This window comes from Lichenostomus cassidix, chromosome 3 (assembly GCF_008360975.1).
Source record: "Lichenostomus cassidix isolate B80296 chromosome 3, HeHo_3.0, whole genome shotgun sequence".
Lineage (NCBI taxonomy): Eukaryota > Metazoa > Chordata > Aves > Passeriformes > Meliphagidae > Lichenostomus > Lichenostomus cassidix.
This window is the reverse complement of record NC_139483.1, coordinates 25,000,878-25,026,747: the sequence shown is the minus strand read 5'-3', so window position 1 is coordinate 25,026,747 and position 25,870 is coordinate 25,000,878. Positions and strand designations below refer to the sequence as shown.

General features: G+C 37.5%; 1 protein-coding gene across 6 annotated transcripts in view; it reads right to left on the bottom strand.

Annotated features, from left to right (window-relative positions):
* Positions 1-29: 29 nt before the first annotated feature.
* PPM1B (protein phosphatase, Mg2+/Mn2+ dependent 1B) overlaps positions 30-25,870 on the bottom strand; it is a 58,751-nt gene continuing 32,910 nt past the window's right edge. For 3 of the 6 annotated variants that reach the window (XM_085054991.1, XM_085054990.1, XM_085054989.1), the window contains 5 exons: positions 18,601-19,464; positions 16,569-16,686; positions 12,318-12,429; positions 9,084-9,141; positions 2,463-3,703 (listed from right to left, as the gene is read on the bottom strand). In XM_085054991.1, coding sequence (XP_084911117.1) covers positions 3,431-3,703; positions 9,084-9,141; positions 12,318-12,429; positions 16,569-16,686; positions 18,601-19,446 — 1,407 coding nt within the window. In that variant the 5' untranslated portion in view covers positions 19,447-19,464 and the 3' untranslated portion in view covers positions 2,463-3,430. Of the gene's footprint in view, positions 1,865-2,462; positions 3,704-9,083; positions 9,142-12,317; positions 12,430-16,568; positions 16,687-18,600; positions 19,465-25,870 lie in introns of those variants that run through there. The other 3 variants (XM_085054992.1, XM_085054993.1, XM_085054994.1) reach the window with 3 other exon arrangements.

Here is a 25,870-nt window from a genome sequence, read left to right as displayed (position 1 = left end):
TCCTCCTCAAGAAAAAAGAAAGCGTGTCACACTGTTTTAGCAATCCTTTATTGAAGATAACAAGTTGGTTATGTTCACTGTATTGTATGAAACATCACAATATCATACTGGGAAGGTACTATCAGTACAGGGTTGGACCAGAGCGGACAGTCTGAACAATAAACCATTTTGCATTCTTCATTCCCTATCTTTTAACAACCCCAAAAAAACCAGTAAAGGGACAAATACCTGTTAACATCATCATTTAAAACACTTTAACTTACAAGGCTAAAATCTAATGAATAAATAAAATATACTGTGGCAATAATCCTCTCTAGACCAAAAAAAATAATAAATCAGATACACAGTGAATCAAAATGACTGGAAAAGCTGGCCTTCGGCATCAGTATGAAAGAGCGTGTGGTTTTTACAGACTCACCATGGGGATAAAGTTACAGAAAAATACCATGAATTTAATTTCACACAAAACCAGCTGATGACTGTCATTAGCTTAAAACTACACACAAGGGCAATTACATCCTCGCTGAAACACAGTTTAAACAAATAGGAAAATGTTTACAAGGCATCCACAGCATGTAAATCATGTACAGATGGATACATTCATTGTTTCCCCTCCCCAATAGCTTTTATTTTAGATAAATACTTTACTCTTCCCCATTTTCAGCATTTACTGGACTCATTACATGCACAACTCAAAGAAGTCAGAAAAAAAGTCAAGGTTATTGCAAAAATAGAATTAAACTAAGAATCTTCAAGTACCTTACATGACAGCCACTCTGTACCATGCCCATTGCTTATAAAATGAAAGGTCATTGAACCCATGAAAATATCTCTAATATTTTCTTAATTTAAAATAGATAATTTTAAGTGTATTTATAGTAATCTCAAAGTGATAAATTGAACTTTGAAAATAATGCAAACAATTAAAAATTATACCCATATTACACAAGACTTCTGTCTGTATCTTAAGCTGAAAAAAATCAAAAACTATAGAAAACCACATATAGAACAAAAAATAATCACAATTTACATTATAATAAAGGCAAATTTTCAGCATTTTTAAAAAAACCTGCAGCTGTGAGAGATGTCAAAGCAAATCACTACTACCTATAAATTCACCAGTTTGGTTTTTTTAAAAAGATTTTCTCTAGCAAGAGTTGAAGGGTGTGTTGTACACATGCGTAAAATTCTTACTGGTTTTAGATGCCTAGAATCTTCATATATTATTGCCAAATACACTTATCTTCAAGCAAGCAGTAGGCAACGTATCACAATTTGGACACCGCAGGGAAACCTAACGGTCTGGTAATACAGGTAAAACTGGAAAATTAAAAAAAAAAAATACACATCTGATAGCGTATTGCCCAATTGAAATTACTTCCAAGCCACAGAGCTGCAAAGCCTTCCAACTCGGTAAAGTGAAATAAGAAACGTCTCAACCAACCACTTGTACTCTCTCTCAAGCTTGTGTGTTGCACGTTTCATTTAGCCACAGTGTATCTTCAGAGGACACCTACAATCCCGTGTACCTCAGGTACATACACCAATCTGATGAGAGAATATTCCTTCCTTCCTTCTTTTTTAGGGCCAGAGTTCATTACAGATGTAATCAGTATGCCTGAGGCTGGTAAAAATACTGTAGTACAGGCAATGCTAAGAGTGGCAATATCAGAAAACACAAAAATGAACAAACGATGGAAAATTCTAATATCTTTCTGCCCATTTCACAAAATGTTGGAAATCCACCAGAAATTTTCCCTTGTATTGAAGAAATCAGATTTAAAAGTTTTTTTCCCCCTTTCAGAATCAAAAGCATTTTAGTAGATTTGTAAGGCTACCACGGATCTTCTAGATCTCCAGCACCCTACAGGAAAAGAAGAGGAGAAATATTACTACTCACCAATACAAACAAAAACATTTTGTTGTAGTTTGGATTTCAGTGCCATAATTAAGAAGAATACTAGCATAAGACAGAAAACATTTTCCTTGTTTTCCATACCTGCCCACTTCCACACACAAATATTTGCCATTTGTCGACATCATGATGGAATTTACTTTTATAAAACATGAATCCAGTAAACCTATTATAGCAGAATGATTTAAAACCAAGATTTATCTAAAATTATACTAAATACATACTACATCTGTGGAGTACAGAACAAATAAAAGCTCTACAAAATACTACGGAACTCGGGTTTTCATGCATTACTGGTCTGCAAGAAATTCCTGCAGGCTCATGCTCATTAAGGCAACAAAATTCACACCTATTTTGAACAACTATATTTTTTGCAAATGTTACATGTTATGAACTGACAACTGACACAAGAATTCCAGATTTCAGTTATTAGCAGACGAGCTACCACTATTGCAAAGTCGCAGTATTATCACCGACCTACCCAAATGCATGTTTAAGTATATGCTGTACCCCAAGAGACCAGGAAAAGATGTGGCAGAAGGCAAACTTTAGAAGAATAGTTTATTTATTTATATGGCTGATGTTTAGCTTGAACTTGAGAAATGCTGCCCAAATACAGGATTGTGATCAATGCTCCAAACACAAAATCATTCAAAGCTTTGTAGAAACTAAAGAACACCATAAATTCATGTCAGAAGCTATGAAAAGTTTCAAGTCATGTCAGAATGGTAACACTTCAAAGAAAGTTTATTATTGCTTAAAAGAGTCAATATGCATACAGATATTATTCCACAGCATATTCTTTATTTTCTGTTGATCACAAATTATTATAACTTGACACTAGGTACTAAATTTAAGTACATTTTCATTTCTGGATATATGCTATGCTACAACTTGGGAAGTAATAATACCATTGTCTAGAAAAGAAGTCTTTATGATGAACAGTGGATACAATCTAAACAGAAAAAAAATTAAAAAAATCAAACATTTCAAAAGTGACAACTAAAACATAACAGCTCTTGTAATTTAGCTGTAATAGAAACTATAAACAAACCAAACACAAACATGCAGTACATGATGCTGGGAAAAAAACCCCTGAAGAATTTGTATAATTCAATTAAATTGCACAAAAGATACAACTAAGATGTAAATTACAATGACCAAACATACAACATCAAAACTATTATTTAAGAGTGTTCTTAAAAGAAAAACTTTTAAAACATCTTTTTGCATTATCATGTTAGATTCCTGTTGCTGGCGTCACAGGATTTAAAAAAAGAAAATCAAAATTTCAAACGGGAAGTTACATCTCGCTACACAACGTAAGATGCAATTACCGTAACATCCCATAGCAGTGGAGCTTGTAAGGAAATCAAAGCTCCGTATAAACAATGTGTACAAACAGCTAAAGTAAAACCAAACAGTCTGGTAGGCTCGCTGTGCCGAAGGCGGGATGGAAGCCACGGGAGCGGCGGTGTGGCAGGTGAAGCGCAGGTCGGGCGGGCTGTCGGAGTGTCAGGCGTGCTGCTGGCCGCTCTGCTCGCTGCCCGCGGCCTGGCGCGGTGCCGCTGCGGGCTGGGGCTCGGCTGCGGGTTGGGGTTCACGCTGGGGCTGCGGGGGCTCAGGCGCGCCGCGCTCCGAGCCCTGGCCCTGCAGCTGCGCCAGCCGGTACCCGGCCAGCATCTCCTCCAGCAGGTGGCGGTAGTTGCCCCTGTGATTAATCCGCATCTGCCGCAGCGCCTCCACCAACCTCCCCTGCGGTCCGCCTTCCTCGGCCGCGCCGGGCTCCTTCGTTGAGATTCAACACCCCAAAAAAATCACCAGTTAAACTAAAACATCTTCTAACCACATTAAAAAATTTAAAAAAAAAAAGCAAACCGAAAAAACTAGGGTTTTTTTTTTCAAACTAAGAAAATATCAGCTTGGCTCTATTTGAATATAAAGCACCCTACTAACAACACACAACTTAGAACAATGTATTTTGTGCTCCTCCTTTTATACAACATATTTTAAGAAATTATAACTATTAAACCTGCATTTTTAATAATTTCAATTCATTCTGAATTTCAGTCAAGGTACCTCTTCCCGATTAACTCCATCTTTACTTCAAATGTCTTTGATAAATACAGATCATACCCCCCGTAACTTTGGTCATTTGTCAATAGAAATTTTGAAAATTTAAGCTTCTTTAGTCACCAGGTCAATATATTTAATTGTGACTTTCTGCACAGCCAGTAGCAGCACAGCTCTGTGAATAACTCAGAGAATAAGTAATTCTACTGATAGCTGTTTAGTTGAAGCATCACATTGAAATAAATGTTCAGTGTTTTAGTAAACACTCTGATTTTTGCATGCATGATGCTGCCAGAAAAGAAGCAAGCAACTACCCATGAGCATCAGGAATGCTGGTATTTGACCAATGTAAGACACATATTTAGGCAGATTGCATATCACCTCGAAAAATTAGCAGGTAGAACAGTTATTTAATGTCAAACCCAAGAACCTACAGCACAAAATCTCAGTATCAAGTGATGGTTAAGGTATGCAAGTCTCCTCAGCAAATGACCTGCTTGGTTACAAGCCTTCAGTTGAAAAAAATATTGTGTTTTTTGGTGATAGACTTGCACATCTGTAACAGTGCTTTGACACTGACACTAGGTATTTTCACTTTGAAGTGCTGAAGCAGTACTGTTGCTTTAAGGGAACAGTATCTTTTATATTATTAATATCTAGCAATTTTTCAATCTAGACAAATAAAACTGTATCTCTGGAAGCTGGCAGATTTTGCAAGACATTAGAGGCACAATCCAGACTGTCATGTTTACATGCTGACCTCATTTTATTATCATGTAGTCCAAAAGCTTCCTAACTATAAGAACTGCTGCCACTCATTTACAAGCTTAATAGCAGCGCTCAGAAAATATCTTGTGATCAGTAAAATTTAGCATGCTCTCTGCAATGTTTCTGGAATAAAAAGCCCCAAGACTGATTAGCACAGTCCAAGTTAAAATGGGGACAATTTTAGGACAAAAATGAGTATTACTGCATATGATGGCATCCCTCTAAGTTTAATTCATTCAGTAAATAAGAGACATACTTTCACAGTGGTTTGCTGTGGTCTATTTGAGATGTTTTGACTCCCGTGTACTAGCATTTTCATATTCAAATATGAAAATATTGAAGAGAATATTCAAGAACTCAATACTCTTTTCTCCTTCAAGAGCCCAGTGAGGAGAAGCAAGATAAAGAAGGTAGTTTTAATATATGAAGTGGGACTCATTTAATGCCTTATAAGTACAATGTCAGTGAAAACTCAGGGATTAAGAAGAGGCTACAGATGCATCCTGTTTCTTAGTTTGACAAAGGAAAAAAAAAACCAAAAAAACCCCTGAGTTATGTATATACCTAGCTAATATTAACCATAGCAGCATACCTGAACACTTTCAGTTCTTTAAAATTCAGAGAACATTTAAATTCCATATTTTGTCTACTCCATCAGTTTTGCTCTGAGGTTGACATTAGCACACATACATACTGAATTTCCACATTTCACAATACCAAGATCTTTAAAAATTTCTTTGGCAGACTGAAGTGAATAATTTTGCTGCATGCAACACCGAAGAGTAAAAGCAATAAGCAATATAATAGCAGCCCTGAGACTCCTAAGCAATTCAAATGCTGGTAGGAGTTGAATTAGCAGCACTGTTAGCGTTTGACATTCAAACTCACATCCTGCTTTGCGTTGCACCCTATTTTATGGACTATTTTGTGCTTCCCTTGTGTACCTCCATGCTCAGAAGACAAGAAACCCCAAGGACAGTAGGACAAACTGCCTTTTTACATAGACAGAGATTTCTCTCTAATGATGTGTGGCTAGAACAGGTCCCTGAAAACTATGTTTATTGTGCAAGGTAGGATTTGTCTTCCTCCACATTTCAATTCAACTTAAGTGCTACTGACCATAAAAACAAGAATAAATTTGTGCTAGCTATATTCAACATGAGCATTCACAATTTTTACACAACTTTTGTGCTATTAAATTATGTGTATGAAAAGGGCTGCTATGTATTAAAGACTGGATTTGCAATGTTGTAAGAATGGTGTAAGAGTTGCATCCATGTACACTTTTTAATTATGTGTACCAGCCCTTAATGACATAGGATTTGGTTCAGCCAACTGCCAGACTGTATTATTAGTAAAAACAAGAGAAAAACGTGATTGATTTAAAATAAGATGCTCAAAGGCAGCTTTAAACAAATGCCACTGGAACTATTAACACAGCCACTGTAATTTTAACATTGTTCCTTGTGTTCAAGGATATATACATACAGTGAAGTAGTCTAATTGGGTAGTAGTCTCCTAGTCTTAGGAACACATCAAAAAATTTAAATGGTCAGACAAGTAGTCATAAAGAAAGAGTAGTACTTAAACACAGTAAGTAGAACAACTCTTCAGTGGTATTGCAACATCAGTGGTAACAATTATTTAGCTATGAATACATTCTTTTAAATTCCCTTTAAAGATCTGAAAGCATCAGGCCCCAATACAGCACAGATTTCTGTGCTTTCACTCACATTCGTAAAGGCACAAGCCACCATATTTATAGCAGAAATCTCTGCTCAAACACTGGTACAGTTGCTCATTGTGACCCCAGTGCAGGGCCCTCTCCAGCCCCAGATTTGCAAAATACCTGTAATCTGCTGAGTTTCCTAGCAGATAACATTTAGGACTGCTATACCCTCAAACCAGACTAGTGATCTCTGAATACTGCTGTAGTAAGGATTCTTTCATTTCTCACACTCTTGCTCTGTATGACATCTCCTTATTTAGGCTCTATGTTAAGGATTCCCAGAAAACACACATGAGAATAAAAATCTACCATCTTCCATCACTAGTTTGGATAACAAAACAAAACAAAAAACAAACAAACAAACAAAAAACCCAAACATAATGCTACCTGAAATATTTCAAGTGCCGAGTAAAAGCTAACCTAGAAAGAGATACAACCATGGTTTTAACAGCTTCCTTCCCTTTTAACCTCTCTGTAAACTAAACTAAAGTGTACAGCTCAGAAGGCTACAAGATCACCACATATACACCTGAAACTGAGTAAAACCAGCAAGGAAGTAATGTTTTCATCATCTCAGAGATGAGGCCCACTAAACTCACCCACTTCAAGGACAGTCAGATAACTTGATGGGAAGGTGCAAGTAGGAATTGTATCCTTCACCAAGGGGGAGCTCATCCTCTCAAACTGCTCTGGGTCTCTATCACTCAAGGTGGAAAGAATAAAGGTGCTGACTGGCAAATGACATCACAAGATCAAGCTAAAATTTAATCCAATCTATTTAAAATAGATCATGTTCGAGATCTGCAATTCTATACCAACAAGAAAAATTTAGGAAGCAGACTGGAGTGTACTGTTCACATCTCTTATTAAAGAAACCAAATTAAAAGCCAAACCAACTACACAGGGATTTTAATGGCAAGAAAGGTCAAAGCTGTTAATGGTATGTTCTTTTATAAGCAAAATGCATATTTAGGTTAGCTACCTCATTTTATTAAATTAAAATGGATAATATGCACAAACATTTCCTGAAAGGAGCCAATAGTCAAAAGGATGCTCTACTGCATGTTAGGACTTACAGCAAAGTTGCATGACTACTGAGAAGTGAATCTAGACTTAGAACAGGTGCATAATAAATGCAAGTATGGTATACATAACATTTCTAAAAAGTAACCATTAGACAAACTTGTAACATTTTTTCTTAAAATACCCAATTATTTGTAAAACCTATGCTGTTTTAATTTCTATTTATTTTTTAAATAAGCCACTTATAACAGTAACTTCTTCCCAAAAAGCTGGGAAAGTTCTCTCTAAATAAAAAAAAAGGAACAGCAGGCTGATAGAAGTGCACAGTTTCCTGAAGGACTAAAGAAGCTAAAAAGAAGAAAATTTTGTCTATCTTGGTTTGGGGTACTGTTGCAGAATTTCTTGAAAGTGAAATGAAAAAAATGATACCCTATCACTTTCAAACTAGACCAATGAACAAATCCTAAAAAATTAAGAAGCTAGAGATTTCTTCTCTATTTGTGCTCTAACAGAATAGTGGCCCCTTCCACCCACACAAGCTTTCTAACTGAAGATAATAAATCAAATACAGGCAGTTAAGAGAAGAGGACAATGGGAAAGACACAGTAATAACTGTGGTGAGACCGAATATTTACTATCTCAAGGTGCACAATTGATAATTTCAACGTATTTCAAGTGCAACATCATTCACTGTAATAACTACCTGACTGAAGGCCTTGTAGCCATCTCAGAAGAAAAAAGTATTACAAAAGATTTGCTAGAATAGGAATGGTACTTCCACAAAGCAGTTCACATAACCTGTACAGGAAATGACAATATGTACAAGCACTGATGTTTTTTTATCAGTTCTTTCCACAGTTTTAAAACAAATTTAACCACAATTGATAGAAACACCAGTTATTACTTATTTACACTAATATTAAGAGCCACCTAATAATCAGGTTTAAAAGTACAGTAAACCATATTTCAACATACTATTTCAAATTCAAGTTAGTAGGAAGTGGGCAGAAAAATGTAAGCCACTTTAGAAATCATAACTGAAGTAATCTATAATCACTTTATACTCTTCCTTGGACCAGTAGAGATGGGATATGAAAAGACAGTGTAAATACAATAAAGATAGCTAATATCAGTCTTGTTATCTTTTATATTCAATATACGAAGGTCTCCCACACTTACAGAAGACAGCAGGAAGTGTGTTTGCCCCCACTTGTACTATGTTTCTGGACAGCAGACATAACAGCTAGTTAAGTAATGAATTTGCTATTAATTTTTTGCACTAATAAACTGTAATTTAGAAAAACCCTGCACCGTTGCCTCACAGATTTGACTGAGAAAGTGGTAGTCATTTATTTAGATGTTCAAAAAGTCTTTCAGAATTGGGTGTCAATTTTCTCTTTTTGAGGATGAACTTCTATATCAAGTCCATCCAAAGCAAGGTACAAATTACCAGTATGTTACAATACATATATTTCTAATACTTTAGTGCCAATGATGACCATTTTTGCTTAATGTATGACACGACTTTGATGTTCACATTAACAAAGAGGTATAGCAATCAAAATGAGAACTTACCCCCTCATTGTCTCTGTGTGGATTCAGCCTACTATACACAGCTTCAATAATATTACGCCTAAAAACAGAAGTTTAAAATCAAAATTAGCATAACAGAGGATTTCAAAACATTGAGAAAAGTTTAATCAGAGTATGCATTTCCAAGTCTTTAAGGTATTTTTCTTGTAATCTGCCTTTTAAAAAGATGAAACTCATACTGTATCTTTACTCACTTTCAATAAGGTATCTGGGGATCTAGCAACTGGTCAGGACTTGCAAAGACTGACCAAGGCAAAACAATTTTCTTACCATACATTCTCCATGGTCCACCACGTTTTAAAGCTGCATATTCAGATTTTGCCAAGAGTAACATTTAAATCTGTACTTTGCTTATTGTAAAAAATTCTTCAACTTTGCTGGTTTTCTTGCCTTATTTCTGGATGCGGAACTTGAAGACAGTTCAGATTTTCCCCATTTTTGTTACATATACACAGGTTACAACTTGTCTACAACAATTTGAAGTGTGGTGTGCAGAGTATACAACCTCTAAGATGTGTTTTCTATTGTCTATTCACACTGTAGAAATTAAAACACAAAAGCCACTGGCTAGGCTTTTTTTCTGGCAGTGCCATTTAAGGCCACAGTTTCACAGGCAGGCAAAATAAGCACCAAGCACTTCCCATAAAAGAAAACCAAACATATAACCAGACTTCTGATGCAAAAAAGTTTATGTAGTCACATTTCCAAATCAAAGCTAAAACGGGGAAACATTCAGACAACTATAATAAATATGATCAAAGTTACTGACAGTTTCAACAAAAAAGAACTGCTACATGGACTAAGACTCTGAAATCTAGAAGTGACCCAAGGTCTCTAAAAAGTGTCTTAAGGACTGAGGGGCACCAACTGCTGACTCTTCTAAAGAGCACAAAGGCAACAGATGAAGACAGAAGCAAATGTCTCAAATACATAGTCATGGCTCTTGATGCAACAGAACTTTCTGCCCCAGAATGCTGAGGGTGCTACAAGTTGGATGAGGCTTCTTCTGAACATACTTAAGAAATCTGGAAAGGCTGCATAGCTGAGGTAGCATGGGATCCACTGGCACTGATGGAAGACCTTCCTAGAGAAAAGAAACTGAATCTTTTAGCTGATGATACAGGAAAGGGTGCTCTCCATTTAGTTCCACATTTAGTGATAGAGAATTGGCACAATTCTGACTAAATGTCTGTACTACATAAAGCAAAGGTACCTCCAGTGTAACAGAAAACACCTGGACAGTTCAAGCAAGGCTGCCACAGAAGCAGGAGGTAGCCACTGCAGTGGATTTAAAGAGACATGAATGTCAGGTCCTTTGGAATTATCCAATATTTATAATTCCCTTTTCTTTCTTTCAACAGAATATTTCTCTGTTCTTTTCTTTGATTGGAAAACTCAGGAGCAAGATGTTGAATGGAACTACTAACACCCAGGTGCCAGGGTAGCTCAGGACTTATTTTTACTTCAGCAACAAACATCCATTCTTGAGGCATTTGAAATCACAAAGGGATCGGAGTCAAGCCAGAAAACAGGCTTTGGAAACTAAGATTTTAAAGGATAAAACAGCACCATCAACTGATCCCAGCAGAGTTGACTCCTTAGATCTCCTGTCTCAAAGAATAGGCGAGCAGGGGCTTCTACACAAGTAAAAAGCTTGAAGGAAGTTAGCATACAGCACCAATATAAGTAGAGCTCCTTCAGAGGTTCCTAAGGTTTACAAACATACTTTGGTCGCAGACATACTGTATTGCATTTCTCCAGCTTAGTTATACTAAAAATTGGGAACAACTTGAACTGGTGCTGAAACCATGGATCTCAGCCACAGACCCGATTTTTTTGCAACCTGTTTGAGCCAGGTCTTGGAGTTCAAACACAAGAACAAAGTGAAACTGCTTCATGACTTGGTAACTTCACAGGATAATGGCCTCAAGAAAAAGAATATTCTATTAGGCCAAAAATTAAATTACGCATTACGTGGGTTTCAGTTGTGTAGTAATATTTTTTCCAAGACTTCCATTAATTTCCTGCAAGTAAAATGAACTTAAATACGCCACTGCCCATCTTTGTCCTACGTTTGGAGGCCAAGAACAAATAACTTAAAACTGTGTAATACTCCCTTGAATGAAACTGCAGATACACCCCTGAAGTCAGGGGACTTTAAAAGTCAGATGAAGAGAAAGGCACCAAAATGCAAATTCGGAACCAAGTCCACAAAAAATGTAACCTGGATCACAATAAATTAAAACAATGTATATATCAAGGTTCCAGAATCGTGAAGCAGCACATGATGCAGTTTTTCATAAGCAAAACAACAAAACACAGCAGTCAGGAGGCACCAAGAAGAACAGGCACACCAAAACTTCTCTGAATGCCTGGAATGCACACAAGTTTAGAAAAAGGTCCAGAATGTACAGATACTTCCAAGGCTAGAAAGATATAATCATGGCAAACAGTGCTCATTAACATTACATGCAGTAAAAATATATGTACACACACACACAAATGCTCAGAGCACAGGACTTCACATTTTGTAAAATACAAATATTCCAGAAACAACATGCTCTATGCCAGCGAACAATAATGAGTCCTGCTGTCTGGGGAATTCTAGATTAACAATTGTTTACACAATCCTAAATTCTTTTCATTGAAATCCTCAAGTTACAGCTTGCTAGAACATCACCAATGGGTGCCCCAGAAAACCAATGTAATTTTTCTGAGGGTTTATTCCTGTTGTAAGATGCATATTCTAGTTTGATATTCTTGGTTATCTACCATTCAGTTTCAGACTTAAATAAAAATAATTTTTTAATGAGACTGTTTGCTGAGCAAATAAGTACTGTCCCAAACTTATAAAGGATACTAAGTGGTTGGGAGAACATGAGATGAGGAAAACTGATCTCCTGGCATTTTGATAGCTCTTAAATGTAAAGCAGTAAAAAGACAAGAATACATATATTTTTATTTTTTGAAATGGCTATATGGAAATAATAAACTAGGATGTTATATACCAGAATATGATTGATGTGTTTCGTCTCTACCATTCTGGAATGGGAACAGTGACACAAATGTTTATATACTGCAAAAGGCAAACTAGCTTCAAATATAAAAAACCCCCTTGATTTCAGTATAGCTATTACAATAAGAAAAAATTAAAATATTTAAATGAAAGAGTTTCAGTGAATTTAACAGTCCAAGAAATTCCAGTACTGTACTCACTTGCCAGCTAAACCACCTCCTGGTGGTAAATTAGGGATATTCTCTGCAGTTAAAATACGAATAACATGAGCAAGATCAGGCATTCCTTCTTCACCCGATTTTTCCATAATTTCTAATTTAAAAACAGAAGAAGTCCTGAATTAATACCACCCATTGGCTGAGACACTGAAACATGAGATATTATCACCTTTTAACACAGACATTACGAAAAAGTTACATGTAAACATGAAAACATTTTTCACATTTTAAATTAACAGTGTTTGCATGGTCGAACAGAGCTCAAATTCATAGTCTGTCTTTCCAGTATGCATCAAGCCTTTCTCTCTAAGAGAAATTCAGAAAGAGACTGTGAACTGAATGAAATACCCTGGAGATAGCAGCCTGTTCTCGCTGAAAAAGACAGCAGCTGGGAGTCTGTTCCAGTTAGTGTCCCACTGCAGTGCAACACATTACATCCACAAAGCCAACGCTTCCCAGGGATTCTGTCACACTTCCTTGTGAGTAACACCTTGTAGTCTCAAAGGCCTGAATCTCCAGTGCATCTCCGACCATCATGCAATCAGGAGGATATACAATGGATAGATAATATTAGAACTCAAGTGGCCAAAATAGAATACAGAACTGACGAGGAATAATTAAAAACACAGTATTCCATTATCAAAGCTGAAGTATGACACCAGTCAAGTCCAGTGCTAGTAAGTTCTTCTACCTTGGAAAAGAACTGCCTAAACTGGAGTAAATCTTCACGTGCTCTCTTTCATCAGAGCTGCTGTTAAGATGAATGTGTAAAATCTGTGTATACACTCACACAGGTGTAACACTACCACCTTCCAGTCATCAGCCTCTATTCATTCAACCACTACCACAGCATAAAAAGGTTCACTAAGTTAACTATAAATTGTAGTTGTAGGCAGGAGTCACTTATTTTTAAGAGACAATTTTTTTCTGAAAAAGCAAGGAACGGAGTGCCATTTCCTGTAGACACTTTTCTAGATAAAAACCTGTTTGAGCTACAAACCAGAAGAATTAAGAATGAATCCCCTCAAGCATCATCTAAAAAACCTTCAGTCATTCTGTATCTTGGCTACTATCCAAAGATAGGATAAACAAATAATTTAATTTATTACAACATTATATTCTGGATTTTGTGGGGTTCTGTGGTTTTTCTGTTATTAATGGCAATTCTGATACACCCTTTCAAATAAACAAAAACATAGAGAAATGAATTGACTTCTGTGCCTAGTTTTCTCTTTGTGGGACCATACTTTGGATCTCTGAAAAACAGAGAGCAGAACAGAGTATTTGCAAAGGGGCAGTAAGAAAAGAGTGACCTAGCATAACCTCACTACTGCCCAAAACACCTGTGGAAGGTCTCCTGTCTATGGCAGTGGGTGGGGCTGGAACTAGATGATCTTTATAGTTCCTTCCAACCCAAACCACTCTGTGATTCCATGACTGTACTTTGGAGATGGACCCATTAAATGACTCAAACCAGAAGCAGGGCTGTGCTCAGAGCCATAAATGACTCAAGCACAAGCTTAACCTCATTAAGTATTTCAGTATACTCTAGAAGTGGCAGCTTTGGAATGCAGTTATCCACATTCTGTCAACCTCAAAACCCAAACTAGCAAAAGAGCATTGGTGCTCTAAACTATGACTTGCTGAGTTTGCTTTTTAATAAATCTGTTAAAATAAAAAATCTCTTTTGGTATAAAACCAGTAATTCTCTTTTAAGAACTCTGGAAAGATCTTATGGAACTACTAACTCATTACACAAATACACGCACAAGTATTAAACAGCTTTCAACACATTTTTCCTTTTTTACGTTTTTAAAATCAAACAAAAGCATGCCTTAAACACTGCTTTTCTCCCTGAGCCAGAGCTTAAAATGCTCAAATAGTGAAAAAAAATCTGTTGCCTAAAAGGTTTGATTGGTAGTACAGTCAGCTTGAAATTTAAGGTCCACAAGGGAACAGGAACAAAACAGTGTATATACTGATTAGGAACAAACACCAGTGATCAAACCAAAATTGCTTTAGGAAGTCCCAAAGGATTTTATACTAGGTTCTAACGCTGCTCTGATTTATATTAGTCACTTAGTGAAAGAGGAGAGTATCCAAGAGAACTCATAGCTTTATTTCAAACACCACCTATCTTTGCAGCTTGGTAGTTCAAAGACACGGTTATTTTTTTGCAGAATGTTTTTACTACAGGTATAAATAAAATTGTTATTGGCTATCAACCAATTGCACATAACTTGTGAACTGTTAACTCTAACAAAATTTTTAAAATATCTTTCTTGTTAATTTGTATTCAGACATCTTTACTTGCTTTTTGAAAGGAATAGCCATCATCTACAAAAGTATTTTAAACAAATTCATATTATCCGTATTATCAATTTCACAACATTTCTACCAGGTTTTACATATTTAGAATTAAAGACAGTTTAAACCTTTCAGGCACAACTCCTTTATGCACTGTTTTCTACACTACACTTAGTCAAAAGGTGAATGTAAAACTGATTAAGGCACTTGTCTTTTCCTAACCAAAAAGAAATTCCCATATTCCAAAACTTTTCCCTGCTCCAGCACTTGAGATTATAATCTTGCCCCCATGTTTTGGTTTTTTTTTTGTTTTGGTTTTTCAGTCAAAAGTATTCCTGCTCACTACTTAAACCTTTAAATCCGATACTATTTTTAAAAATCACAACATATTTCTAAACAATTTTCCTCATGCTGCTTGGTGGTTTGAAACCTTTTGCTATAGCTTTTATCATTTCTGAACTAATAATATTCAAGGTACATGTAAAGTAAACTGTAGCCCAACAACTTTTTTTCTTTTAATTAAGAACACTATATCAAAATTACAATTTCATAGAATTCATTAATGCAAAAAATTTGTTAAAAATCAGATAGATATTTCAAGTTCTTCTAACATCTCTTTTATTTAATTTCTCCACTTCTTGTCAGAATTTCCTCAGATATGCTAACTCTCATTTCTTGCTAACTTCTTGCCATTTGAAGGCCTTGAACTCTATCCAATTAGCAGAACACAGAATGACACAGGGAGCTCAAGCAGGGAAAAAACAATTAAGAGCCAAAGCAACAGAAGTTCAAGCTTTGGAGCAACTAATTTCTCTGAAGCACTTAAGCTAAAGAATCATTTTGAGTTATATTTGGAATGACTCCACATCAGTTCAGTCTACAAACTCTTGACTATCTTTTTTGGTATGTGTATTATTTAGTTAAATATGGTAATAGAGCTGAAATTAATCAGTTAAGAGATTAATTAATCCAGTCACTCTGATCACAAGTTACTTGACAGCTTTTCTATTTATCTCAACAGTCACTTAGAAAAGGAATAAAATACACTGCAGCTCATATATTTTTCACCTACTTGCTAACACAGAGAAGCCACCAGGAAGCTGGGAATACTAACCTGTAACCACTGTGCACACCTGACTGCTGCCAGTGAAGGCAACTGCTCCTGGCTCTCTCCCAGAGCCTATTAACAGCTCATGTACTCTACTCTGACAGAGAAGATAACAGGTATTTATCTTAACTAGTGTCATCTAGGAAGCCTGGGATGTCAGCCAAATTCCAACAAACAGGCCTAGAGTTAGCATTTGAAGTGACCACTAGCGCCCTGTAATCTCAACAGAAATTAGAAAAATACAATCCATTTCAATTTAGATCCCATTCAAACAAGAGGAAAAGACACCACCACACAACAGCTGTGTGCTCAGAGATACTTGTACCTGAAGACTTTCATACAAATATTTGCAAATTTAGGTTGGCTATGTCAGCTATCCAGATTACTGGGACATTGGCACAAAAACCTAGTACAGCTTTTTCTTTGTGTCAAAAACTTGCACAGAAAAAGGGAAGAAATAGAATAAATATCCCTTTTAATATTTCATAAGCAGGACATCAGCAAGATCACAATTTACTGAGCTGATACAACACTTTGCAAGGCCAATAGCTGCATTTTAACCTGTTAAGACAGCAGTAAAAACTTAAAAGCTCACATTAGGAAAATGTTTGCAGGATAAACTAAGCACATGGCCTACAACATTCTGACATACAAAGTCCAGAGTTATAACCAGGCCTGAATTTAACCCAACATAAATTGGCATAACATCTTTGGCGGCTTTTGTTTTCATGCTCAAGATAGTGAACAAATCACAATTCGATCGTGATAAAGAGCACAATAGTGTGATAACTATCTAGTGAACTAAATGGATTTCTTACCTTCAACCCGTGATTCCAAGTACTTATCCAACTCAGCATCTTTTTTCACTGCCTCATCTGAGACCTTAGGAGCATTTGAAAAACAAACTAATACAATACTCATGTTATCACGACTCCCCTGCATGACCAAAAAAAAAAAAAAAAGAGAGAAGTTAGTATCTGTAGTCTTAGTCTTCATTTTTCCACTCTAATCAAATTTGTACTTTTTCCAAATGCAGTACTACAGACAGAGCTGGGAAAAAAAACCCTGAAAAAACCCTGTATTTTGATCAATAAGAACCTTTAAGTATCCCAACTGTAATGCTCACTAGAATTAATTTTACTAATTTTGACTGTATGTTCTTAGTAATTAAGCTTAAATAATTAATGGACTTACTTACATGTCAACCATTTAAAAATAGCATCAATAAAACAGGTCAGAAACTAGATAGTCGTGTAATGTTACCTTAAGCCAAACTGTAAAACAACTCCTGTTGCAAAATGAAATGCAGAATACTCTCCTAAACTATTAGAATAGCTTAGCTCAAGCAACTAATTTGTTTTAGTTGCAGGGCATTCATGTAAGCCATTACATGCATTACAAGTGTGTTTATCAGAATACACCTGTGTCACACAGCACCTTGAAGCAAGTATAGAACATGAATTTGTTTTGTATGGCCAAGCTGACCTTACAGACTATCATGTGCTCAGAAATATCACCCAATGGCTTTTTTAGGTACTAATTGCAATGCCAGTTCTTTACTAGCATACTCTGATACCACTTTCCTGCTTATGTTTAATTTTCAAAATTACAATTCACAGCCAAATTTAAAAAGACAATTCTAAGTCTCTTACAAGGAGATCCATCAGAACCATAATTTAAATTACTGGTTTGAAAATCAAATCTTAACTTTTTTTTTTTTTTTTTGGTAGAATATTAAGTGCCATTAGTCATTGCATAGTGTTGCTGTGTAAACCCAAGCTACCAGATAATTCTAATCATCTATCACAACAAATCCTTCTCCTTGAAACAATTTATTAAGATTTGACACCAGAATTAATTCCTTTAGAAATACTACTCAGGAGCTAGTCTGCATTCTTTTTTGTACCAAGCATATGAGGACACCTATCACTTAGTGTTATGTGGTACAATTCACAGCCTGAAGACAGAAGACAACATTCTAATATGGTTACAGATATCCAGGATCTGACTCTGGAAAATAAACACTTGGCCAGTACTTAGTTTTACTAGAAGTATCCCAGAGTGACCATCCTTTAACAAAGTTGGTCAAGCTTGGTCAGAAAAGCCACAACATTTAAAGCAACCATACACTGTATGGTATATACTGGAACACAACCCTATTTCTGGGAAAAACCCCACAACTTACCCTTCAGAGTTACAATTGTGAATTTCAATTTTTCCTCAACATTGCACATTTAGTCTGTGGCCTAACAAAGGAACTCTGCACCAGTAGGAGCTGCACTTTTCAGGGAATGCTGGAAATGAAGTACCTATTTAACATATATAGACTGAATGGTAGTCACTCCAAACAAACTAAATCTGAGGAGCACAAGCAAGCTCAGATGCAAGAGTAGTGTTACTCCACCTAAGCCACAATGAGCTGAGGGCACCACTTCAGGCGACAGACAAACCTTGAGATACTGTGAAGAGGAGATGGTGCCAATGCTGGTGTGATGCAAAAGATACAAACACTACCCAACTTCAAAGAACAAAACACCCCACCAAGTACCTTCCTCAGAATTGAATAATTTTATAAATTTTGTATTTAGAATCAAAGTTTACAGTTGGAACCATATGCAAGCACTACTTCAGAAAATAAAACAACCCTTATTTTTGCAATTGCTATCACCTCTCCAAGCATAAAGACTGAGGCTGTATATTCTTCAACAAGGATATATAGTCAAATGGCTACAGAACTTTAAGGCAAGGAAGACAGAGAAGGGGAACAGTAGGTCAGGAACTGCTGTTAACACTGTACCCATCTAACCAGAAGATAATTTTAGAGCACCTGCTTGGAGGAAAGTTACATACCTTATGTAAACAAGTGTCCACTACCCAATTGCACACTTTTTCCAGGTCATCTGATACTTCAAGTCTAGACTTTACAAATTCACAGAGCTCTTCGTTGCTCATTACATCCCAGATTCCATCACAAGCCAGGATGATAAACTCATCTTCTTCTGCCCTTAAAATTTCACACACCTCAGGCTCTGGAGAAACAAGTTGTTCTGTAGGGCCTTTACCGTCAACACATTTGTAGTCATAGTCCCCCAGAGCTCGAGAAACTGCCAATGAACCATTAACACGCTGAATCATTACACTGCCTCCTGCATTCTGGATTCGCTCTTTCTCCCTCGGGTTGCAAGGTTTGTGATCCTGTGTTGAAAAACAGACTTGTCCATTCCTATAGAGAACAGCACGTGAATCACCACAGTTGATAAAGTATACATGCTCAGGTGAAATCATAACTCCCACTGCTGTTGAGCCACTTCTGTCCATGCCATTTCTGAGGTCTGAGAAATTGCGCATATACTCATCAATTTTCAAAAAGCCAGTTCTGATCCCACTCTTGACATTTTCCACTGAAGGTTCAAGAGCAGATCCAGGTTTTTCTGTCGCCCTAAAGTCTTCATTGTTAGTGATGTGTTCTAATAAGTGCGTGGAGCAGTAATTTGCAACACGAGATCCTGCATGACCATCATAGACAGCAAAAAAGGACCAGTCCTCTAAGCCATGGGGAATACCTACAACAGCTGTGTGAGCATCTTCCATTTCCACTCTCCATCCCTGCATACTGCTGAGGCCATAACGCAAGCCATTCCCTGCACCATGAGCATTATGTTTTTCAGTTTTTGGTTTATCCAAAAATGCACCCATGTTTATGCAATATTGAATCTGGAAAACAGAAAAAAAAAGTCTTATTTATAAAACCACCAATCCATACAAGCTTTGTTGTCCACTTCCTGTGTGTCTTCTTTATAAAACAAGTGATAAAGCATGCACATGTGCAATAGTCAACAACTATATAGGAGGAAAAAAAATATATGACATTAATGAAGTGTGAATTTACCAATATCTGTTTGCATTTTAGTTGGTTTTTTCCTGGGTTGCTGTCTTTTTTAAAGAGGTACTTCATGAAAATTAAACAATCTCCATATGAAGGCAGAGTAGTTCACATACCTTTTCAGCCCTGCTGATTTTGTCATCCTCTGCAGAAACTAATTTATAATGGAAAAATAACAACTGTATCACTCCTACTCTCTTCCGAGTTTTACTGTGCCGTGAAGAAAACCAACTCATGTTCATAAATAAGATCTGACTGGTCTTGCTAGCTTTTCATGTACCATACTACTTCTGTATTCTTGTAAGGCATGGCAAAAGTGACAATATGGGAACAGACCATCTGCCAAAGGAAACAAGGCAGCAATTCCCACTTAAATACAAGAAAACCTCTCACAGGAATTTCTTAACAAGTTATACTCAGTCCTTCATAAAACAGCCTTTCAATATTTACTATAGAATCACAGAATGGTTTGAACTAGAAAAAACTTTAAAGATCATCTTCTTCCAAGCCCCCCTGCCATGGGCAGGGTCACTTTCCAAAAAGTACTGCACAAAGCCCCATCCAACCTGGCCTTGAACACTTCCAGGGATGAGACATTCACAATTTCTCTGGGAAACCTCTTCCAGTGCCTCACCACCCTGACAGCAAAGAACTTCTTTCTAATCCAAACCTCTAATACAAACCTACCTGCTTTCAGTTTAAAGCCATTATCTTTGTCCTCTCACTGCACTTCGCCAATAGTCCCTCTTCAGCCTTCTTGTATATCATCTTTAGGTACTTAAAGGCCTCCATAAAATCTCCCCAGGCTTCTCCAGGCTGAACAACCTCAACTCTCAGCCATCCCTAAAAGACTTTCATGTGCTTACATAAGATTTTAAGTTCAAGGATCTTGATGTTAAAATTAAAATTTATTCAATTACAAGAGATATGAGCTATCTAAGGGAAGTAAATAATCCACAGAAAGTTAGAAGTTCTTCAGTATTTGGAGACCACCTCCAGAGAGCAAGCTCACAGGTAAAATATGAATAATCTACATTGAAGCTTTCTTTATAGGACTTCTGATTTACTCTCCTGTACCAGACTCAAGTGTCAGGTAGGACACCTGAGTCTAGTACAGGACACCTGACACCTAGACCTGAAAAACTACCTTGCCCTTTACAAAGTCAGCGGAGAATACATCCTTTAATCCACAGATCTCAGAAATTCAGATACCACAACTTCTGACCATGCTAAAAGTCATCACCCTATGAAATCCTTAGATGTGAAAATCACAGCAAATTTCATCCAAAAAGAATTGGTGAGAATTCTGCCATGACTGATCCTGAGCAGTCATTGGTCCCTGACACAGTAATACCCAACAAGTCTACAGAGTCATGATCTAGTTCTAGTTTAAGAATTTGTTACTAGGCCAGGAAGAGATCAATTAATCTTCTGCCTTTCCCTCATCTAAAGATATATTAAGCATACACATGGCTACATATAGATAAACCAAACTTCACACTACCCCTCTGCTAAAATTATCTCCATGCAGTGCTGGAAAATCTCCACTATTACAGTCCCCAAGATCTGGCTCAGCAGTTATTTGCAACACTGTTTAATTGGTAGAAAGGACACACAAAGTATATCCATCACTGAGATACGTGGTCAAAACTTTTCACAACTCTTTCTCTCAAAACATCTGACTTTGCTTTGAAAACAAACAAAATTAATATGTGTCAGAGCATATCACAAAAGCCAAGCAAGGCAGTGCAACATACCACCACAAACCAGAATTCTCAGCAAATTATGTTTTCAGCTAAGAGCTGAACAAGTTCCATATAGTTTAATAGTGCAACTAACATCAGTAAAGGAGACTAGTGAAAGGATTCTAATAGCTAATGATCCCTAATTCACAAATTACACACAATATAAAACTATTTTAAGAGCACATAAAACATTCATACCAGTAAAATTGTCATACAGGACTGAAATGCTGCCAAAATGACAGATATCCTCCAATACTTCAGATCTCCTATGAGATTCCTTTAAATGTGTTAAGTATGCCCTTATGCTCTTAAAATCAAAAATGTGGAAGAAATTATGTGACTGAGTGAGGAAAAAGATCAAAACCTATGTAATTGCAAAGGCCTGTGAGCCAAGCATTGCATTGTTAGTATGTAAACTAAAACACACTTAAAACACCAAAGATGTGTGTCACACCTTAGTTTCACCTACTTCATAAGTAGCTTCACTTTTTTACAACTCATAAGAAAATCACATTATTCGAGATTATGCTCTTAATATTCTAAACATCCCATTTAATATTGCAAATAAAGGATGCAGAGATTGACTTGCAATCAGTAAGTCTAGGAATCAACTTGTGTCCTCTGCCTCTTAGGCTTTCATCACACACCTCCAGGAAGAGCACAACTCTCCTTCTCTATTCCTTCCATGACAGTGCTGGAAGACAGCTTGGCCTTTTCTCCTCCACACTGAAGAAACTCATATCTCACCTCTCCTCACACATCACATGCCATGGCCTCTCAGAGTGGTTCTCAGCTCAGCTTGCTCCTGCATGTCTGTGCCTTTCTTGTACTGGGAGGTGAGGAGTCCACACTCTATTCCAGATGCAGCCTTACAAGTTCCAAACAGAGGAAAAGCATCACTTCTCCCAAAATGCTGGATACACCTCTTCTAGTATGTGTCAAACTTTGCTCACTACAGGCACAGTGCTGCCTAATGTTCACCTCACTTGTCCTGGTTCTCCATCAGGACCCCACAGTTCTTTCCTGCAAAGCTCATTCCTGACACAGTCATCACCTGGGCTGTACAGTGGGACAAAGTTACTTTGTTCCAGGTACATAACTTTATTATACCTCCTGAGGTTACCAACAGACCATCTGTCCAGCCTACCAAGATCTATCTACTCGTAAGGCCTAGCCTTGGGCGAAGTGACCACTCCGTATCATGTATTTTAAGCACGAATACCCTTCCACTACCCACGTTTTTAAGAAAGACCTCATCATACTTCCTCTCAGTCAAAACGTTTCAACATTTCTTGAGGGAGTTAGGGCATTTAGCCCCAAACATCTTTGTAGAGCAAGATTCAGTCTCAAGATAAAACAGTCAGCACAGGAAGAGATGAAGCACCCACATGCAAACCACTAATTCTGTCATGGCTTCAACTGGCATAAACTCAAAAATTCAGTATCCTTCAGTCTTGAGATTTACTTTCCAAAGATCCCATTTTCAAATGAAATTTAATTGCATAACAGATTGGTTTGAGAAAATATATTAATTTCCTTGTGGTAAAAATGTTTACCCCACATAAAATTATTAGTTGAAACTTTCAAAACCAGAAAGACCATGTCTAGTGTAATTCCCAAAAATTTTCCTGGAAATTGAGGCGGACTTAGTTCTCGTCCATGCTCCACAGACTTGTCCTTTAAACACTATATATCATTCAGATCAAGAATGAACCCCTAGGACTCTCTTCTCTTCGTAGTCTTTCCAACTCTGGGAAAGTATAAAACAATAATAATTTTTTTTTTTAAATGTATTGTCTGACAAGAATCAATAATTGCCAAGGCTCAAAGGCTTTTTGAATGCCTTTACAGAGGAGAAACTGAAGAAATTACTGGCCTTTGCCCCTCTCTGGCAATGAAGAAGCTGAATCTGAGCAATACACTGCTAAAACTGAGGCTCCAACTACCTCTCTAGTGCACACTGTTCATCTCTAGTCTTACATCAATAGCTGAGTCATTTCCAAGAGAGGTCAGGGCAACAAGTGTCTAACAAAAGCTAACATCCCCTTCCCAGAGCAAAAATCTAACCCAAGGCTTCCTTCTCTGAAGTTCCAACCTATATTTTTCTCTAACACTTTCTACCCGAGACAAATCCTACACGAGGTCCTTATCCCATATACAGGCAACATAGGCAACAATTCAGGCTCAGGAAACTAAAGACATCTAGCCTTTTGAGGTACAGTGCTATGAAGGCAAAAGTCATGTCCTCTGACATGCAAGAAAAACTCATGGTCAATATCCTTTCTGCCCCAGCTACACAGTGAACACTCTTTGGTATTAGATCAGCCATATAGCAAAGAGCTTTAGAACCAGGTCCATGCATAAGCTTGTGTTTACATTTAAAAGACAAACAACCAGTCTTGATTACCTTCTCCAAAGATCTACTTAAAAATTGAGAAATGGTTCTTGCTCAGGTATAGATACTAATGATTTTCTACTATATCATAAAGGGGGATATAGCCAGGTACTTTAAGTGAAAAGCATGCTCCTTTTCATTTAGATTTATATTTAACAGGTAGAAATATTTACTTGATGGCTGTCATGAAGGCCAGAGTTATCCTGACTTGAGCTGGTATAGGGTTAATTGTCTTCCTGGTAGCTGGTATAGAGATGTGGTTTGGATACAGTATGAGAATAATGTTGAAAACACACAGAGGTTTCTAGTTGTTGCTAAGTACTGTTAGTTATAGTAAGTCAAGGACTTGACAGCTCTCATACCCTGGCAGCGAGAAGGCAGGAGAGGAGGGGCACAAGAAGTTGTGAGGGACACAGCCAGGACAGCTGGCCCAAACCAGGCCAAGGGATATTCCATACTATATGACATCATGTTTAATATATAAACTGGGAGGAAGGCTGGCCAGGGCTACTGCTCAGGAGCCGGCTGGGCATTGGTCAGTGAGTGATGAGCAACTGCATTGTGCCTCACTTGTTTTGCATATTTTAGTTCTTTTATCATTATTATTTTCTTCCCTTTCTGTCCCATTAAGCTGTCTTAATCTCAACCCACACGTCTTCTCACTTTTATTCTTCTGATTCGCTCCTCCATCTGACTGGGTCAAATAGTGAGTGAGCAGCTGTGTGGTACATAGTTGCAGGATGGGGTTAAACCACAACAGTCATTTTTGGTGCCCAACACAGGGCATGACAGGTTGAGATGATGACAAATTTGACTAGTACACATCAGAAGAAATTTGTTATAAGTAGTCATTATACTAGTTTAGTTGCTGGTCACAGTGGTGATGCATTTGCCCTCAAAGTTGGTGTGTTTGTTCATGAAGTTGTGTCATGTAATACTTCACTTGTATATATTGCCCCTGGTGCTGTTTGTTACCCATGGGAACTGGGCTAAGGTTATGTTGGTGTATTCTGTAACACTGGCTCATAATATGACAGAATTGCCAGCTGTCAAACTGATCTGGTATTTTATACTCAGCACTGCTGACATCTCCATACTTGGGGAGCCATCTATAGGAAACTACTAATAATTGCAACTCTCACCTCTTCTCAGAGACCCAGTCCATGGGGGAGACTGGTACCTCCCTTGACCTCCCCCTTCTTCTCCCAGCTAATTAAAACAGCACTTGGGAATTTTTATTATCCTTGGGATGCTCAAACCAGCATTCCTATTGCTCTGCCTTCTGAATATGTTCTTATTTAAGGGTAAACAACTGTTTCAGAATGGCACCCAGGGGTCTGCCCCGAGGCTGGATAGTGCTAACTGGCAGGGTGTGTGGGATAGTCTGGGCAAGTGCCTAGGAGAGTGGGTACCTCCAGTGCTTTGGAACTTCAGCCCTGAAAAAATGCAAAATCTGGAAAAACTAGCTAAAGATTTGGAAAACTAGCTAAATATTTGGAAAAACTGAACTGTTACCCTGGCAATTCCAGAGTTAAAAAACACAGCAATATGCTGTGGCCTGGCCCAGGCCTACTGAGCCATGTTCAATACTATACAGTACCTTTGAGGGCAAAAAAAGGCCTCTGGATGTGATGGCAAAATGATGGGCACAGGGGCTGCTCCAACCCCAGTGACAAGCACTGTGGCTGAACCAAAGCACCAGCTTGTGCCTGTATCAGCCCCTGTTATACACAAGGAGAGAGATATACGAAGGTGAGCTCATTTAGTGAGGCATGAAGTAGCAAGGCCATCAAGACAGGAGGCAGAACACATAAAAGAGACAGTCAACCATGTGATCCCTATCCTCGAGCGAGCTGCGACATACGCAAAAAGATATCAGCCATCATCACCTGTCTGCTCCAATGCTGGAACGTAACAGCGCCAGTAGCCTGGAATTAGAGGGTAGAGAAGCCAAGCAGCTGGGACCCCATTCTACAGAAGAGGGCATTAAGAAAGCAACTGAAAAACAGCACCTACAGCACCTATAGCCTGTAAGTGGCTCCTGTCAGGTATGAAGGATAAGTATTCTTTCAAGGAAGATGCTATGCCACCCAGCCA